General features: G+C 51.5%; 1 protein-coding gene and 1 non-coding gene across 5 annotated transcripts in view; both read left to right on the top strand.

The window, feature by feature from the left end:
* The window catches only part of AXIN1 (axin 1), a 62,872-nt gene continuing 43,271 nt past the window's right edge, over positions 1-19,601 (top strand). For all 4 annotated transcript variants that reach the window (XM_032269346.1, XM_032269344.1, XM_032269343.1 and 1 more), the window contains exons 1-2: positions 1-64; positions 7,001-7,962. In XM_032269346.1, the coding sequence (XP_032125237.1) occupies positions 7,085-7,962 (878 nt within the window). In that variant the 5' untranslated portion in view covers positions 1-64; positions 7,001-7,084. The remainder of the gene's footprint in view (positions 65-7,000; positions 7,963-19,601) is intronic.
* On the top strand, positions 12,877-12,981 carry LOC116543694. Its single transcript, XR_004265670.1, has one exon. It is a non-coding gene; the product is annotated as a U6 spliceosomal RNA (small nuclear RNA).

Genomic DNA, 19,601 nt, shown 5'->3' with positions numbered 1-19,601 from the left:
TGGGCCGGGCCGCGCCGCGCCGCTCCGGGAGCCGGGCCCGGGGCCCCGCCGCCACCGCGCGCGGGTGAGTAGGGTCGGGCGCCGGGGCGGGCTAGGCCGCGCTAGGCCGGGCGGGCGGGACCCGGAAGCGGCGGGGGGCGCGGGCGGCTGACGCGCGTGGGGCCGAGGGGGTGGGCACGCGGGCGGCGGGGGCCGCTCGGAGGTCTGAGGCCTCGGGCGCGTGCGGGGGCGCGGGGCGGCTGCAGGGGCCGCGCGGGGCAGCTGCAGGGGCCGCGCGGCGCTTGCGGCGTCTCGGCACCGCGGGCCTGGAACCCTCCCCGCCTCCCCGACGTCGGCAGGAGTGCGGCTGCCCCGGAGGAGGGCACTCCGCCGCGTGCCGGGTCCGGGCCGCGCTTCGGCCTGAGCCGCCGTGCGCTCCGGCGTCCGTACCCTCCGCGATGCCTCGCTGCCCAAACACTGGTCTCTCTTGGGTGTGGTTCTTAGAGGCTACCCCCGCCCCGCACTCTGGAATTCAGCCCCCCGTGAAACCAGAACTGCGCTGCCTGAGCCGTGAAACTTTCCGTTTGGCATTGGAGAAAGTGGAGGAAAATACGTCCGTTCCCTCGGGGTTTTTCCCAGTTCGTCTGTAAGATAGCTATTTGATTTATTTATCTTTTTGATAGAGATGGGGTGTCCCTGTGGTGCCCAGCAGGTGTTGAACTCTCATCCACCTGCCTCAGCCTCCCAAGGTGCTGGGACTACAGGCATGACCACCGCCCCTTCTAAGATAATTTTTTTTTTTTTTTTTTTTTTTTTTTTTTGGAGACGGAGTCGGGCTCTGTCACTCAGGCTGGGAGTGCATAGTGGCTCCTGGCAACCTCCGCCTCCTGAGTTCAAGCAATTCTCCTGCCTCAGCCTCCGGAGTAGCTGGGATCATAGGCATGCGCCACCACTCCTGGCTAAGTTTTGTATTTTTAGTAGAGACGGAATTTCACCCTGTTGGTCAGGCTGGCACGGAACTCTTGACCTCAGGTGATCCGCCCTCCTGGGCCTCCCAAAGTGCTGGGATTACAGGCGTGAGGCACCGCTCCCGGCTGCTTCTATGATAATTTACAAAGGGTTCTTATTGTGCATATCAGCCCTTTCTTTCTGTTCACACTTCTGTTCTTTGCTTCTTCAGGAAGAATCTCTGGCTTACTTGAATCCACAGGCTCTATTTTGGAGAAAGCACAGTTGAAACTGGCTACCCAAGATGTTCCGCAGTAGCTGGGTTTCAGTTTTAAGATCCCCGTTCAGGGACAAGGATGGGAAAGCATGAAAAACACAGTGGGTTTGTTTGATTTTCAGCTGCTGTTGACTTGTCTTGGGTTTCTAGCTTCAGAAAAGCTAAGCAGACTTTTTTGGATTACATTGGTCATTGGGAATTTAGGTGATGGGGGTACAAATTACATGTGAAATAGTAGCCCTGAACCTTCAAGAGTTTAATCAATGGATGGTTGGGAAAATGTCAGAGTCATGCTCTGTTATGTGCATACTCCATGTAAATCAAGATTTCAAAAGTTACATTTGGGTAAAATAAATGTATACACACGCCTGTAGCATTGAGTTTGCTGCCATGGTACCCGGGCTGTACGCCTAAGCAGTGACTGAAGGGAATTTTAAATACAGTATCAGACTTGTAGGCACCCCACCCCTTTTGTGGAATCACTTTATTGATGGTAGCTACAGGCTGTGGGCCATATCCAGTGTTTGTGGGCATTTGATGCTCACCTGAGTTAGTATAGCTGCTTTATGTGTGTGTGTGGGGTGTGTGTACACACTAAATGCTTGGCGTGCTTCCCTGTGGGAGCCCAGAGATTTCGGGAACTGGGACATGTTTCAACAACAGCAGTAATTTGTAGAAGGGTTCATGTGCTTCCAGGGACACCAAAAAGTCTTCTGTCAGTTGACAGCCAAAAATACATAACGATTATAAGAAAATTTTCTTCTGGCTGTGAAAAATAGTGTAAAATAATAGAGTGGACTCGGGTCACACATGAATTAAAACATTAGTTTTGGGCAGGGCACAGTGGCTCATGCCTATAATCCCAGCACTTTGGGAGGCCGAGGCGGGTGGATCATGAAGTCAAGAGATCGAGACCAACCTGGCCAACATGGTGAAACCCTATATCTACTAAAAACATAAAAATTAGCTGGGTATGGTGGTGCGTTCCTATAGTCCCAGCTACTTGGGAGGCTGAGGCAGGAGAATTGTTTGAACTCGGGAGGCAGAGGTTGCAGCGAGCCGAGGTGGTGCCATTGCACTCCAGCCTGGGCAATAAGAGTGAAACTCAGCGAGCCGAGGTGGTGCCATTGCACTCCAGCCTGGGCAATAAGAGTGAAACTCAGTCTCAAAAAAAACCATGAGTTTTGGGGCCAGGTGAGGTGGCTCACACCTGTAATCTCAACACTTTGGGAGGCCAAGGTGGGTATATTGCTTTGATCTCAGGAGTTTGAGACTAGCCTGGGCAACTTAGTGAAACTTCATCTCTACAGAAACAACAAAAATTAGCTGGGTGTTGGTGGCTCGTGCCTGTAGTCCCAGCCACTTCAGAGACTGAAGGTGGAGAATTGCTTGAGCCTGGGAAGTGGAGGCTGCCGTGAGCTGAGATCGTCCCACCGCCTTCTAACCCAGGCCACAGAGCGAGATCCTGTCTCAAAAAAAAACAAAAAAACCCATTAGTTTTGGAAGAATTTGCTGCTATTTTCTGTAGCACAGTAGTTCAGCATCTGTAGAGAGCCAGTGTTTGGCATCTGTGACAAATGTCTTTGTCTTTTACATCAGCGAATTAAATATTTTTTGGTACCCATTAGTTGCAAGACCTTGGGCTAGGTGCCGTGGGTCCTGCTGCTACTAATAACGAGACGTAAGGCCCTTATGAGAGCGTGATGGCGACTTGTGGTCAGCCTTCCACCTGAACACTCTCTGGTTAGTCACTTTCTGGTTTCCAGTGACTTGGTTCTTCTTAAAGCTAGTGAATGGTGGCATCTGTGTAAGGGCAAGGCTCAGGCGGTCAGGGTGCAGGCCTTCTTTCCTGTGACGGGATCCCAGGCAGGAGGATAGATGACTGGGAGCTAGTGTGGAGGTGCCCACACCCCGGGGGCTCCCTCCATGCTATGGGGCTCCAAGAATGACTGCAGCTCAAATGCTCCGTGAGCTGCAGGATGCCACAGCCCACGGGGCCTTGACCTTTAGAAACGGTGTGTTCCTGCTGAGGCTGAGATCACACACCACCCAGCATTTTCACAAAAAGTCACTAGCTGCCGAAATGTCATTGAGGGGCACATAGTTGCAGCCCATCCTCCATCTGTAGGTGCCTATTTATTTTCTTGTTTTATTATTATTATGTATATTTTTTGAGACAGGGTCTTGCTTTGTCGCTAGGCACCAGGCTGGAGTGCAATAGTGTGATCTTGGCTCACTGCAACCTCCGCCTCCCGGGTTCAAGCAGTTCTCCTGCCTGAGCCTCCCAAGTAGCTGGGACTACTGGCGGGCGCCACCGTGCCCAGCTAATTTTTGTATTTTTTTAGTAGAGATGGGGTTTCACCATGTTAGCCGGAATGGTCTCGATCTCGTGATCCTCCCGCCTCGGCCTCCCAAAGTGCTGAGATTAGAGACATGTGCCACCGCGCCCAGCCCCTCGTTTTATTATTATTGGAGATGGAGTTTTGTACCTGTCACCCAGGCTGCTGTCCAATGGCGTGATCTCTGCTCACTGCAACCTCCACCTCCTGGGTTCAAGTGATTCTTCTGCCTCACCCTCCCTAGTAGCTGGGATTACAGGTATGCGCCACTACGCCTGGCTGATTTTTTTTTTTTTTTTTTTTTTTTTAGTAGAGACAGGGTTTCTCCATGTTGGTCAGGCTGGTCTCAAACACCCAACCTCAGGTGATCCACTTGCCTTGGCCTCCCAAAATATTGGGATTACAGGCGTGAGCCACCGCGCCTGGCCACTTATTTATTTATTTATTTTAATTTTATTATTTGTTTTGGAAACAGTTTTGCTCTTGTTGCCCAGGCTGTAGTGCAATGGTGCGGTCTTGGCTCACCGCAACCTCTGCCTACGAGGTTCAAGTGATTCTCCTGCCTCAGCCTCCCAAGTAGCTGGGATTACAGGCATGCGCCACCATGCCCGGCTAATTTTGTAATTTTTTTTTAGGAGAGACAGTGTTTCTCCATGTTAATCAGACTGGTCTTGAACTCCCGACCTCAGGTGATCTGCCCGCCTGGACCCCCCAAAGTGCTGGGATTACAGGCATGAGCTGTCGTGCCTGTCCTATTTTATTTTTTGAGGTGGAGTCTCGCTCTGTTGCCCAGGCTAGAGTGCAGAGGCATGATCTGGGCTCACTGCGTCCTGCACCTCCCGGGTTCAAGTGATTCTCTTGCCTTAGTTTCCTGACTAGCTGTGATTACAGGTACCTGCCACCATGCTTAGCTAATTGTTGTATTGTAGTAGAGACGGGGTTTCACCATGTTGGTCAGGCTGGTCTTGAACTCCTGACCTTGTGATCCGCCTGCCTCGGCCTCCCAAAGTGCTGGGATGACAGGTGTGAGCCAGCACGCCCGGCTTATTTTATTATTACTGTTTGAGATGGAGTTTCGCTCTTGTGACCCAGGCTGCAGTGCAATGGCATGATCTTTCACTGCAATCTCCACCTCCCGGGTTCAAGTGATTCTCCCATCTCAGCCTCGTGAGTAGCTGGGATTACAGGTGCCTGCCACTATGCCCATCTAATTTTTGTATTTAAAAAAAAAAATTTTTTTTTTTTAAGGCTGGTCAAGTGAAGCAGTGGGAGTGAAGGAACAAAGAAATCTGTAACTGGTTGTGATCAATTATTTGTTAACACCACTGCACTCGGACCAGCCTAATTTTTGTATTTTTAGTAGAGATGAGGTTTTGCCATGTTGGCTAGGCTGGTCTCAAACTCCTGATCTCAGGTGATCCGCCTGCCTCAGCCTCCCAAAGTGCTGGGATTACAAGCATGAGCCACTGCATCCAGCCTATTTTATTTTTTTAGAGACAGGACCTTGCTCTATCGCCCAGGCTGGAGTGCAGGGGTGTGTGATTGTAGCTCACGACAGCCTTGAACTCCTGGGCTCAAGTGGTCTTCTTGCCTCAGCCTTTCAAGTAGCTGGGACTACAGACATACACCACCATACCCGGCTAATTAAGAAAGTTTTTGATTTTTGGCCGGGCGCAGTGGCTCACGCCTGTAATCCTGGCGCTTTGGGAGGCCAAGGCGGATGGATCATGAGGTAAAGGGATCAAGACCATTCTGGCCAACATGGTGGAACCCTGTGTCTACTAAAAATACAAAAATTAGCTAGGCACGGTGGCGCACACCACTCGTCCTCACTACTCGGGAGGCTGAGGCAGGAGAATTGCTTGAACCCGGGAGGTGGAGGTTACAGTGAGCCGAGATCTCACCACTGCACTTCGGCTGGCCACAGAGTGAGACTCCGTCTCAAAAAAAAAAAATTTTTTTTTGTAGAGATTGGGTCTCACTATGTTGCCCAGGTTAGTCTTGAACTCGTGGGCTCAAGGGATCCTTCAACCTTAGCCTCCTGAGTAACTGGGACTACAGGTGCGTAGCACCACGCCTGGCCCTGTGGATCCTTCTTGCTTCCAGCTGTAAGCAGCTGTGGGCAGGTAACGTGTGCAATGTGAGAAAGTTGGTGTGCAATGTGGGGGACACATTGCATCCATGTAGACCAGGGACAGCAGTGGAGTGGTGGCTAGGAGAGCCCCCTTGAGTTGGTCCTGGGTTTTAGGGTGTTGTTTGTACCCTGTGGCTTGTTTAGCACTCCAGGCTTTTGAGCCCAGTGTGTTCCTGTAAAGCCTTCTCTCCAGCCACTTTTCGCCGGGACCACTTAAATGGCAGGCTGTGTTTCAGTCACCAGTGTGGCTGGGTTGAGAGGCATAGCCAAAGCTCCTGGGCTCCCGTAGGACGTGGCAGGAAGGACCGCAGACCGTGGCAGAGGTTTCTGTTGGAGCCCTTATCTCGTCTCTTTTGCACATCCCAGGCAGGCTTCTAGCAGCAGCTGCAGCAGCAGATTCTGTAGTTACTGATGTCTAAGAGGGTGGGTGGCTTGGTTTTCAGCTTGAGGAGTGAAGTCAGCTATAGCTTCTTTAGCTGAAAATTGTGTTTGAATTTCATTTTATTCTGTACCTTCCCTGCTCCTTAAAGTACCCAATTACTGTTTGCTCTCTGAAGGATACTTTCCTCACGAGAGAGGCTTTTAAGAGTCAAGTGCAGCTTTCTGACAGCGCACTTCAAGATTGTCTCCAGTGATGGTGTCAGAGCGCCTCTGTGGGTGTGAGTGGTGTTCTTGATCCCTTGGTCGATGGTGCTGAAGGTGACCCATGATTGACTGCTCTGAGGCGTGTGCTGAGAGCCAGAGGAACTCGGCAGTGTGTGCTCACGTGTTGCAAGTGTGCCATGTGTGAAGTGACGTGGCAGGTGGGACACCGCGCTGTGAGCTGGAGGGCATGGGCTCAGAAGACGCCCGCCTGCCTTGGGCGCTCTAGCAAGCCTTCCTTTCTGAGTGTTGCCAGGCCGCTGGAGAAGTTGTCTCCATCCTGCTTGTGAGGGTCCAGCCCTCACTCAGGTTTATGCATAGTCAGGACTAGAAGCAGCTTTCCTTCCCCTCACTCAGCTCTGCAGCTGACGGGGGAGCTGCTCAGGCTGCCAGCCTCTGTGTCGTGTGTGCAGGGACACGTGTGAGGAGTGGTATTCCCGTGCCCGGGGCATTCCCTTCTTAGCATGAGAGGCATTCCAGTAGTTGTAAACGTTTCCAGAAATTGCTTTAATGTAGAACAATGCTTGTAGCCAAAATACACCTTGACTGAAAATTTCAACTGAGTTTCTTGCTTTGAGTTTGAGTGGGGGGCATCATCACGAGTCTTGTCTTGAGAAAAGCTCTGGCCGTGCCTCATGGAGCCGCCTTTCCTAACCCTTGTCCTCTTAATGGTTTCAACAGGACAGATTGATTGACTTTGGAGCTGTTAAGTACTGATGTATTAGGGTGCAGCGCTCATTGTGCATTGACGCACAGAGTCCCAAAATGAATGTCCAGGAGCAGGGTTTCCCCTTGGACCTTGGAGCAAGTTTCACCGAGGATGCTCCCCGACCCCCAGTGCCTGGTGAGGAGGGAGAACTGGTGTCCACAGACCCAAGGCCCGCCAGCTACAGCTTCTGCTCCGGGAAAGGTGTTGGCATTAAAGGTGAGACTTCGACCGCCACTCCGAGGCGTTCGGATCTGGACCTGGGCTATGAGCCTGAGGGCAGTGCCTCCCCCACCCCACCGTACTTGAAGTGGGCTGAGTCACTGCACTCCCTGCTGGATGATCAAGATGGGATAAGCCTGTTCAGGACTTTCCTGAAGCAGGAGGGCTGTGCTGACTTGCTGGACTTCTGGTTTGCCTGCACTGGCTTCAGGAAGCTGGAGCCCTGTGACTCGAACGAGGAGAAGAGGCTGAAGCTGGCCAGAGCCATCTACCGAAAGTACATCCTCGATAACAACGGCATCGTGTCCCGGCAGACCAAGCCGGCCACCAAGAGCTTCATCAAGGGCTGCATCATGAAGCAGCTGATCGATCCTGCCATGTTTGACCAGGCCCAGACAGAAATCCAGGCCACTATGGAGGAAAACACCTACCCCTCCTTCCTTAAGTCTGATATTTATTTGGAATATACGAGGACAGGCTCGGAGAGCCCGAAGGTCTGTAGTGACCAGAGCTCTGGGTCAGGGACAGGGAAGGGCATGTCTGGATACCTGCCGACTTTAAACGAAGATGAGGAATGGAAATGTGACCAGGACGTGGACGAGGACGATGGCAGAGAAACTGCTCCTCCTGGAAGACTCCCTCAGAAGCTGCTCCTGGAGACAGCTGCCCCGAGGGCCTCCTCCAGTCGACGGTACAGCGAAGGCAGAGAGTTCAGGTGAGTCCGACGCCAGGCGTCTGCTTTCTGTACTCGCCTCCAGGAGCTGGAGAACAAGCCAGGGAAAGGTGCTGATGACGGGGCTTTAACCCACGCTGGATGTCCTGCTGCCGTTGCGGTTGGATTTTGGTTTTGTTCTTATTCATGATAATTTTGCTTTTGTCATTAGATACTTTTTTAATATCTGTAATGTTGAGAATACTTTCATTGAGAACAGACTAAAATATATGACTTTGTGAGTCATTAGGAACATCAGAATTCTGGCCGGGCGTGGTGGCTCACGCCTGTAATCCAAGCACTTTGGAGGGCAAGGCGGGCGGATCACCTGAGGTCAGGAGTTCAAGAACAGCCTGACCAACATGGTGAAACCCATCTTTAAAAAAGAAAGAAAGGAACATGAGAATTCTTAGAAGTCATAATGCCATTTAAACTATACCCTTCAGTGGTAAAATCTGTACTCTCTTAAGTAGGTGGTGGATCTATCTGGTAGACATGATCCTTTGGGCTTAATAAAGGGAGGAATGGATATTTCAGGGCATCGATACTTGGAGACTTGGATTATTGCCTTTTTTTTTTGAGACGGAGTTTCACTCTTGTTACCCAGGCTGGAGTGCAATGGTGCGATCTCGGCTCACCGCAACCTCCACCTCCTGGGGTCAGGCAATTCTCCTGCCTCAGCCTCCTGAGTAGATGGGATTACAGGCACGCGCCACCAGGCCCAGCTAATGTTTTGTATTTTTAGTAGAGACGGGGTTTCACCGTGTTGACCAGGATGGTCTCCAGCTCCCGTCCTCAGGTGATCTGCCCGCCTCAGCCTCCCAAAGTGTTAGGATCACAGGCGTGAGGCCACTGCGCCTGGCCGGATTATTGCTTTTATAATGGTCTAAGCTTCTTCCTGGAGGCTGAGAAATAGTGGGGAGGAAGTTTAGGTGTGGGGAGTGGCCAGAGTGCTTTGAAAACTTCCTGTGGCTAGGTGGGCATTCCGAGATTGGGCTTTTTTTCTTGCCAACACAGTCCGTTGGTGCTGTGGTGCAGTCCACGCAGCCTGGGCCCTGAGGCGGTCCTCGTAGGCGTCTGGGGTGCGTGTGCATCAGCCTTGGACCCTTTTCTTCCTGCTTCCTTCCCTGTGATCCTTGTGTGGTTCCTGGAGGTGTATTTGGCTTTCGGGTTGGCATCTGTTGTGCTTGTGAGCAGAGTGCATGCGTTTCCCACTCTTTCTGTAGAGCTGATCACCGGAGGCTCCGGCCTGTGTAACTTTGAAAGCCTGGAATCCACGTGACCCCTGCTGATTTAATCAAGACTCCGAAAACACATCCCCATGTGCTGGGACTCTCCCGTGGAGTTATTAAAACTCGAATCAGTTTTTCAAGCTTACTGTGACACAGAAATCGGCTACTTGCTCATAAACACAGGATTAAACATTTCTGAGTGAAATGATTTAAGATGGACTGTCAGCCGGGCGTGGTGGCTCACACCTGTAATTCTAGCACTTTGGGAGGCCGAGGCGGGCGGATCACCTGAGGTCTGGAGTTCTAGACCAGCCTGGCAGCATAGAGAAACCCCATATCTACAAAAATACAAAATTAGCCGGGTGTGGTGATGTACGCCTATAATCCCAACTACTTGGGAGGCTGAGGCAGGAGAATCGCTTGAACCTAGGAGGCGGAGGTTGGGGTGAACCGAGACTGCGCCATTGCACTCCCGCCTGGGCAACGTGAGCAAAACTCCATCTCAAAAAAAACAAAAAAAATTTTTTTTTTCTTTTGTTCATTGTCTTTAGCCAAGTGCTGTTTTATTTATTCTTTTTTTTTTTCGAGATGAAGTTTTGTTCTTTTGCTCAGGCTGGAGTGCAGTGGTGTGATCTTGGCTCACCAAAACCTCCGCTGTTGGTTTCAAGCGATTCTCCTGCCTCACCCTCCCAAGTAGCTGGGATTACAGGCACATGCCACCATGCCAGGCTCATTCTTGTGTTTTTAGTAGAGATGAGATTTCACCATGTTGGCCAGGATGGTTTCCAACTCCTGACCTTGTGATCTGCCCGCCTTGGCCTCCCAAAGTGCTGGGATTACAGGCACGAGCCACTGCGTGCTGGCCAGCCAAGTGCTGTTTATTTAGCAAGCATTTTTTTTTTTTTTTTTTAAGACGGGGTTTCACCATGTTGGTCAGGCTGGTCTTGAACTCCTGGCCTCAGGTGATCCGCCCGCCTTGGCCTCCAAAGTGCTTGGATTATAGGCGTGAGCCACCACGCCCGGCCTATTTAGCAAGCATTTTAGGAGATGGAGTCTTACTCTGTCACCCAGGCTCAAGTGCAGTGGTGCAGTCACGACTCACTGCAACCCCTTCCTCCTGGGTTTAAGTGATTTTCCTGCTTCAGCCTACCAAGTGGCTGAGATTATGGGTGCCTGTCACCATGCCTGGCTAATTTTTGTATTTTTAGTAGAGACGGGATTTTGCCATCTTGACCAGGCTGGTCTTGAGCTCTTGGGCTCAAGTGATCTGCCTCTCTTAGCCTCCCAAAGTGCTGGGATTACAGGTGTGAGCCACTGCACCCGGCTGGTTATTTTGTTTGTTGAAATGGAGTCTTGCTCTGTTGCCCAGACTGGAGTGCAGTGGCATGACCTCAGCTCACTGCAACCTCCGCCTTCTGGGTTCAGGCTGTTCTGCCTCAGTCACTGAGCAGCGGGGGATTATGGGCGTGCACCACCACGCCTGGCTAATTTTTGTATTTTTAGTAGCACAGGGTTTTACCACACTGGCTGTGTTGAACCAGCCTGGTCTTGGACCTCAAGAAATCCGCCTGCCTCAGCCTCCCTGGTAGTTGGAATTACAGGCATGAGCCACTGCGCCCGGCCCCAGCTAGTTATTTTTAAGGTGGGACTAAAGTTGAGGGCTGGGCTGCAGGAGACATAGAAGCTCATTTCCGATTCCTGCTGTTCAGCAGGAGCAACATGGTGGCTGGTCTTGGGCCCCTGGTGCGTGAGCAGTAGCTTCACCGTCTGTCCTTGATTTGCTGTGTTTGTAGCAAGCGACGTTTGTTGTGAAATTAATGGAATACATTGGCTTCTCTTGTCGAATTTTGTGTAGCCGTGTCTACACAGTTTGGGTCCACACTTGCCTGCTGTGGGGCTGCTGGTGGCCGAGGACCCTGGGGCTCAGGAGTCCTGTCAGCAGTGGGATCGTCTGTGGGAGGTGGCCGTGGTGCAGCTTTGTGGTGTGAAGATCTCTGCTGCTGGATGGCCGGTTCTCAGCACTGACAGGGCACGCAGTCTAGCGTGTGTTCCTCACGCCTGGACCTTCTGTTTGTCCTGCCAGGTGTGGCGTGAGGGTGCAGTAGGTTGGTCGGAAGTAGTGGAAACCCACCCACCGGGGCTCAAGCCTGAATGGAGCAGTTGAGGCAGAGCCTCAGGTGTGCCTAGCACCTTCGCTTTGTGCCAGCCTGACCTGGCTTGCCTAGTGGCCAGCTTCATGGGCTTTGTGTTGGAGGTGGCTGCCGCGGTGACCTTGGGCTCTGGGTTCCCTTGTTTACAGATTCTTCCTGCAGCTCTGAAGGACGGGCCTGCCGTTGCTCTGAGGAGTGGCACCCTGTGCCGCTGTGTCCTGTCCGTCCAGCCCAGTCAGACGGCATGGGTGGCGGCTGTGCAGGAGGGCCACTCCTGAAGGAAAGTGGGGTGCTCCAGCCGGGCAGATGGCTACTCCCCAGTGGGGAGCCAGGGGTGGTCCTCCAGAGGAAGGCTGGGGGTAACACAAAGGGCAGAGGAGAGTGGGTACTGAACAGGCAGCTGGTGAGCACTGCTACCAAAACAGGACCTGGAGCTTAGGCCTCACGTGTTAGGGGATGTGTTTCCCGTGGAGAGCAGCTTAACTGTCCCAGGGTGGAATCTGTGTGGAGGAGCGGTCAGAAGGGCTATGTCCAGCACAGGAGGCCTGGGCCTTGGATGCGGGCTCTTCTGTCCTGGGGCCTGCTTTGCTGTGCCTTTGCTGCAGTCACTCCTCCCCTGCGTTGAGGCACAGGCTTCCAGTTGTGCGGGCCTGGGTGCGGGTTCTTGTTGGTCCGTGTGTGAGCCACTTGGTGGTTTCACATACTTGATTTGAGGAAAGTGAGATGTTTTGCTGAGGTCTGTGTCTCAGCCTGGGAAAGAGCTCCATTCCTGGCCCTTGTCTGCATTTGTCCCACTCATCCACTGTCATTTTGAGCTCCTGGGCCAGGGTTTCATGGGGTTCCTCCCTGGCTCCCCAGTTCTGCCTCTGTGGGAACATTTTCTGCACTTTTGGGTCTTGGTTCTCATTGTCAGTGGAACCTTGTACAGAACTGGCTGGGTCATTTCAGCAGTGTGAATTGTCAGGCAGGTTTTGCTGTTTACTGAGTGGTCAGGCAGGAGGACTAGGGCCTGCACTCCCTGGCTGGCGAGCTCAGGCTCTGCTCCCCTTCAGGGTGGCTTGGCCAACCAGGTGGCCTTCGGGGCTGGCCCTGCATGTCCTTGCCAGGTGTGCTCGGTCAGGCGTGCAGCCCGTCGCCGCTGGCTCCTTCTGTTGACTGCCCTGACCTTCCTCGCTGCCTGGGTAGCTTGCTGGGGACGGGGTCTTCCTAGGGATTTTCTTGTATCTTCCCGGGCCATCGCAATGGGGCACTTGTTAGGGGTAGGGCTGGTCAGTGTGGCTGTGGCCAGATAGGGGATGACAGACGTGTCCACAGCAGGAGCAACACGGTGGCTTGTCTTGGGCTCCTGGTTCGTGGAGCTCAGCTGCTCAGGAGACCAGTGGGTTCTTTTCAGGGTGGGCAGCCACCCTCTGCTGTTCAGGTTCCCACAGGGATACTTGAGGAACCATCTGACCTGCCCATTAGTTTATTGACTGTTTCTGGTAATGGCCTGAAAGGTTAAGAAAATAAATTATTTAAAAAAAAAAAGAGAGAGAGTGCTCACTTCAGCAGCACATATACTAAAAATTGGAACGATAAAGAGATTAGCATGGCCCCTGTGCAAGGGTGACACGCAGATTCGTGAAGCGTTCCATGTTTTTACACAAGAACAGGAAATCAAACACCGCATGTTCTCACTCATAGGTGGGTGTTGAACAGTGAGAACACATGGATGCAGAGAGGGGAGCATCACACACTGGGGCCTGTCGGGGAAATAGGGGAGGGACAGCGGGGAATGGGGAGGTGGGGAGAGGTAGCATGGGGAGAAATGCCAGATACAGGTGATGGGCAGGAAGGCAGCAAACCACGCTGCCATGTGTATACCTATGCAACAGTCTTGCATGTTCTTCACATGTACCCCAACACCTAAAATGCAATTTAAAAAAAATGTATAATATTCTAAGAAAAAAGAGAGAGAAAAAGTATTCAAAGTGTGTACAGTTTTCTGTGAAAGACTGACCTTGGGTTTCCGTGTCGCTTGGACTTCAGGCGTTGGCACTGGTGAAGGTGCTGAGTGCAGAGGGGCCGTGTTGAGAGGGTGAACCTGCTTCCCATGCAAAGGGGGTGGCCCTGGGTGGGCTCACCCTCAGGCTTGTTAAGGGGACCTCTGCTGTGGTGCAGAGAGGGCGTAGATGCTTGTGAGCCGCACCGCCCGCTGCCCGGCTCCCCTTGCCTGGTTTGGGGCTTTCTAGTCTCCTTTGGGATATTCACTTCCTCTGTTTGAGCAGATCTAAAGAGAATTTTTTTTTTTTTTTTTTTTTTAAGACGGAGTCTTGCTCTGTCACCCAGGCTGGAGTGCAGTGGCACAATCTCAGCTCACTGCAGCCTCTGCCTTCCAGGTTCAAGCAGTTTTCTTGCCTCAGCCTCCCCAGTAGCTGGGATTACAGGCACCTGCCACCAGGCCTGGCTAATTTTTTTTGTATTTTTAGTGGAGACAGGGTTTCACTCTGTTGGCCAGGCTGGTTTTGAACTCCTGACCTCAAGTGATCCGCCCGCCTCAGCCTCCCAAAGTGCAGGGGTTGCAGGCGTGAGCCACCATGCCCGGCCCAAAGAGAAATTTCTTTGTGGATGTCCAAGAAAAGTGGATAGAAGAACCATGTTTTCCACCTAAACTTTGTCACGCTCTGAGCATGTCCAGCTCCTGGCTGAGCCTGGGACCCGGCTTGGCAACTGTTCCACTGGCTGTGGCTGGGGGGTGTCCCCTGCCAGCCAACTGACCGTGGAGTCCCTCTGGCTCATCTGTGAAGTGGGAACAGTGAAGTAAGGACCTGCTAAGTGGCGGACATTGTGACGGATTCTGTGAGTGCCTCGGAGGCCTCAGCCCTGTGCCTACACCTTTTACCATGCTCCTCTGGGTTACAAATGGTTGCAACGATAGGGCAGTGAACAACACATTCTGATTTTAATAATTGTATTTCCTTAAAGTGAGGCATGTTCGGTCCCTCCTCAAACCTGCTGCTTTGTATTCTTCTCTCAGAAGTGGCCTCGCCACCTGCCAGGCCTGGCATCCTCCAGCTCCTCACACTGGCACTCCCACTTCCTGCACCCCACCTGCCTCAGGAGTCCCCGCACTGGGTCTCTGCCTCCGTCGGTTCTCCTGCGGCTCCAGAGGGTCTGTGATAGATGCCCTCCCTTCTTCCAGCACCCAGGGACTTCCTACTGTACCAGCAGCGAAACCCAGGCTCCTAAGGACACAAACCTGCTCTGCTGGACTCTGTCACCACAGCACCAGCTGTGTCCTGCTTTTTTTTTTTTTTTTGAGATGGAGCTTCACTCTTGTTGCCCAGGCTGCAGTGCAGTGGCGCAATCTCAGCTCACTGCAACCTCTGCCTCCCAGGTTCAAGCGATTCTCCCGTCTCAGCCTGCGGAGTAGCTGGTATTACAGGCGCATGTGCCACCACGCCTGGCTAATTTTTGTATATTTTAGTAGAGACTGAGTTTTTCCATGTTGGCCAGGTTGGTCTCGAACTCCTGGCCTCAAGTGATCTGCCCATCTTGGCCTCCCAAAGTGCTGGGATTAAAGGTGTGAGCCACCACGCCTGGCCCATGCTGTATTTTTATGTACCTGTCAGTGGGCAAGGACTCCAGACCTCTTTTTTCTCTTCCTTAGCCATGTAAAGCTCCACAGTCTCTGACAGATTTCAGCGGAGTCCACGGAAGTATCTGTAGTTGCCTGTTACAGCGAAGGATTCTGGAACCCAGACGCCCCTTTGCCTGGGCCGACCTCCGTCCTGAGCTGTATGGGTGGGTTGTGAAAGGGAAGCACTTGCGGGCAGCTAGTGACAGACGTGCTGATGAGACTCTCCATGGCCTTGGTGCCGGTGCTGATCTGCTGCAGCTGTTTCGGGGAGGGCCTGGGGCACATGGCGTTGTGGGCCCATGTGGCCCTTCTTGGAACTAAGCTGTACCCATGACTGCTGCCTGGCAGCCCAGCCCATTCTCACATTTTGCGCCAGTCAGTGTCACAGATTGGAATTTGATTCACAACTCCTGGTTCTGTTTATCCTTGTAAAATGCGGGGGTCATTTGTAGCAGTGTGCCCTGCAGTTACCAGAGGTAGGGGTCAGGCTGGGCCATGGTGGCTGTCAGGGAGGAAGGGCCGCCTGTTGGCTCTTTCTTGGGCCCCTCCACGCATACTTGTGTGTGTGGAGGGAAGCAGCTTTGCCTCAGTTTCCCCTCTGTCACATCCGTGAAAATGCCCATTTTGTGAGCCACTCACGGTCCTCTCAGAACCCATTAACTCCAGAAAGTATTTGGTTTTTCCACTCCCTTAGAGGTGGAGACTGGTCACGTGTCTGTTAAAATGCACACGGCTCCCTGATGTTGTAATGGTGTCAGGGAGCCCCCAGAGGCCACGTGCCACGCTGAGTGCACGTAGGGCTCAGGCTCCATGCCCCTTCTCCCCCAGCAAGGACCCTGGGCCCCGTCTGGAGTTGGACGCTGACTGTGCGGTTTGCAACCTTGGACAACAGGCTGCCTTCGTGAGCCGTTGAGGCCTCTCCTAGCAAGTGGGCTCAGCTCTTGGCTCAGCCGCTGGCTGGGTGGCTGGGCACGTGCTGTCCTTGCTGTGAGCTGCAGCGAGCAGCTTGGTCCAGGGCCCCGGCTCGTGGCACTCACCATCCTGCCTCGTTTGAGGTTCCTCCAGTGCTTTTTTGTGGTTTTAACCCACTCTGGATCTTTACCAGCTCACCTGCAGTCTATGGGGTTGGTGTCTGCTCCTAAACAAGTATTTAACCCTAAGGAGTGCAACTTTTCATACAGCCGGCAACTAGCATGGCTTGAACGCCCACCGGCATGGCTGGTTGGTCACATAGGCATTTTTTTCTGTGCAGTTCGATATATGGGCTTTTAATTTTCTTCTTTCTCTTCTGTATTTTCCAAATTCTTATAACAGCATGTTTATAATTAGAAAGTATACTATGAAAAGAATAATAGCTTTACAAGAAGGTCTGAATTATATGCAGCTTTTTTTTTTTTTTTTTTTTTTTTTTTTTTTTTTTGAGTTTTTCTCTTTCTCTGTCGCCAGGCTGGAATGCAGTGGTGGGATCTCAGCTCAGTGCAGCTTCCACCTCTTGGCTTCAAGTGATTCTTCTGCCTCAGCCTCCTGAGTAGCTGGGACTACAGGCATGTGCCACCACACCCAGCTAATTCTTTTTTTTTTTTTTGAGATGGAGTTTCGCTCTTGTTACCCAGGCTGGAGTGCAATGGCGCGATCTCGGCTCACCGCAACCTCTGCCTCCTGGGTTCAGGCAATTCTCCTGCCTCAGCCTCCTGAGTAGCTGGGATTACAGGCACGCGCCACCATGCCCAGCTAATTCCTTGTATTTTTAGTAGAGACGGGGTTTCACCATGTTGACCAGGATGGTCTCAATCTCTTGACCTCATGATCCACCCGCCTCGGCCTCCCAAAGTGCTGGGATTACAGGCTTGAGCCACCGCATGTGTTTTTGGCATGCTATGATACTGGGTGCTGTGGTATTGGGTGCCATGTACTGGGTGCTATGCTATTGGCATGCCGTGGTACCTGGTGCTGTGTTACTCGTGTGCTGTGGTACTGGGTGCTGTGTTATTGGGTGCCATAGTACTGCATGCTATGTTATTGATAGGCTGTGGTACTGGGTGCTGTGTTATTGGCATACTATGGTACTGGGTGCCATGGTACTGGGTGCTATGCTATTGGCAGGGTGTGGTATCTTATGCTGTGTTACTGGGTGCTGCGTTATTGGTATGCTGTGGTACTGGGTGCTGTGTTATTGATGTGCTGTGGTACTGGGTGCTGTGTTATTGGTGTCCATGGTACTGGTGTTACGTGCTCATACCAAAAGAACCTGAAGGAGAGAAGAGTTGGGTTTAGAGTTTAGGTTGGGTGGCACCTCCCCCGAAATTGGGAGGAAGTACACCATCACCTTCTGTTTTTCTGAGCTGCACTGGAAAGAACTGACTCCATTTTCTTCATATGTAGTGGATGGGGCGTTTTCCCTCCCTGCACACATTTCTTGGATGTTTTCTTTATCAACAGTGTTATTTCATAATACTGTGTTTTGCTTGGGGCTTTTCTCTTTCCTTGTGCCAAAGAAACTTATCTTTTAATTCTGGACTTTAAAAAAATGCTGTTTCTTTCCTTTTTTTTTTTTTTTTTTGCCGGGGCAAGTCTGGAAAAAAGTGTTGAGCGATCCTCCTGCATCAGCCTCCAGAGTAGCTGGGACTGCAGGCACCAGCACACCCCACTAACGTTTTTTCTTTTTGAGACAGAGTTTCGCTCTTGTTGCCCAGGCCGGAGTACGGTGGCATGATCTCAGCTCACTGTAACCTCCGCCTCCCAGATTCAAGTGATTCTCCTGCCTCAGCTTCGTGGGCTCAAGTGATTCTTCTGCCTTGGCCTCCCAAACTGCTGGGATTAGAAGGCATGAACTTTCATGCCTGGCTGTAATTTTTTTTCTTTTTTACCAACAACATGTCCTATTTAATTTCTTTTCTCTCTCTCTCTTTTTTACCCAAGTAGCTACAGGCATGCACCACCATACCCGGCTAATTTTGTATTTTCAGTAGAGATGGGATTTCTCCATGTTGGCCAGACTGGTCTCGAACTCCAGATCTCAGGTGATCCATGTGCCTCGGCTTCCCAAAGTGCTGGAATTATAGGAGTGAGCCATCGTGCCCAGCGCCCCCCCAACTAATATTTTACAATTTTCATTAGAGACATGGTCTCCCTGTGTTGCCTAGGCCTGTTTCAAACTCCTGGCCTTCAGCAGTCCTCCTGTCTTGCCCTCTCAGAGAGTTGAGACATTGCATCTCACCAGAAATATTATTTCTTTGATAATTTCTTCTCTTTCATCTTCACTGTTTCTCATTTTAAAACTTGAGATCTTACTTAGATTTTGGATCATCTAGAGTGATTCTTTATATTTTGCATTTCTTTTTGTTGTGTTTTCATGGGTCTTTTGAATGCATTTTTTTCCTGCCCTTGCTTTCTGAATACATACTCAGAATAGATCAACATTTTTTGTCTAGATCAGCATTTAAAAATCTTTCTGGAGATTTTAAGATGTTAATTGTGATTTCTTTGTTTTTTTGAGTCAGAGTCTTGCTCTGTAGCTCAGGCTGGAGTGCAATGCGTGATCTTGGCTCACTGCAGCCTTGCCTCCCGGTCCCGATTCAAGCAGTTCTCCTGCCTCAGCCTCCTGAATAGCTGGGATTACAGGCACATGCCACCACACTCGGCTGATTTTTGTGTTTTTAGTAGAGATGGGGTTTCTCCATGTTGGTCAGGCTGGTCTGGAATTCCTGACGTTGTGATCCGACCACGTTGGTCTCCCAAAGTGCTGGGATTACAGGTGTGAGCCACCTCGCCTGGCGGTCATAGCTTTTCAAAACATTTTTTCCTGCCCTTGCTTTCTGAATACACACTCAAAAGAAAAATCATTCTTTTTTTTTTTTCTACACCAACATTTAAAAAAGTTTTTTCAATTTCTACTTGTTTGTTTTTGTTTTTTGGAGACAGGGCCTCGCTGTGTCACCCAGGCAGGAATACAGTGCCACAGCCGTGGCTCACTGCCCTAGATGTCCCAGGCTCAGGGGATCCTTTATAGGCGCGAGCCACCACGCCCAGCTATCTTTTATCTCTCATACGGAGTTTTTACGGTATGTTTTCTGTGTTTAGCAGTGTTTAGGTGAATGAGTGCTTACCATTGTATTGCAGTGGCCGCCAGCATACAGCACAGTCACATACAGCATGGGTGGTGCGCAGGATCCACGGGCCCTGCCGCACAGCCTGGGTATGCAGTGCTTTAGGTGTGTGAGTCACTCCGTGATGTTTGCGCAAGGATGAAGCCGCCTAGTGACGTGTTTCTCAGACCGCAGCCCGTTGTTGAGCAGCGTGTGACTGCACTCGGAGTGTTCAGGCTGCCAGCTGGCTTTGTTGCTTGGGGACCCCCAGATGTCATTGTCTGTAGGTCTTTTCTCTGGGTGATTTGTTTCCCCCTGGAGGATGCCTCTGTCTCGTTCTGGTGGTCCTGGCTGTTCGGATTCTGGAGCTCAGTGAATGAACTGAGAGAGAGTCTGGGACTTGCTGGTTTAGTGTGCGGACTTCAGTCTCATTTCTTATTCCAGTCCTAATCCACCTTCTTCTCTCCCTGTACCTGTTGTTGGTAAGCCGGGAACCCTTTTTTTTTTTTTTTTTTTTTTTTTTTGAGATAGAGTCTTGCTCTGTTGCCAGGCTGGA

Source organism: Sapajus apella, unplaced genomic scaffold (genome assembly GCF_009761245.1).
Source record: "Sapajus apella isolate SASKATOON/1434 unplaced genomic scaffold, GSC_monkey_1.0 scaffold192, whole genome shotgun sequence".
Lineage (NCBI taxonomy): Eukaryota > Metazoa > Chordata > Mammalia > Primates > Cebidae > Sapajus > Sapajus apella.
Note: the sequence above shows the minus strand (reverse complement) of the source record. Positions and strands in the feature narration are given on the sequence as shown.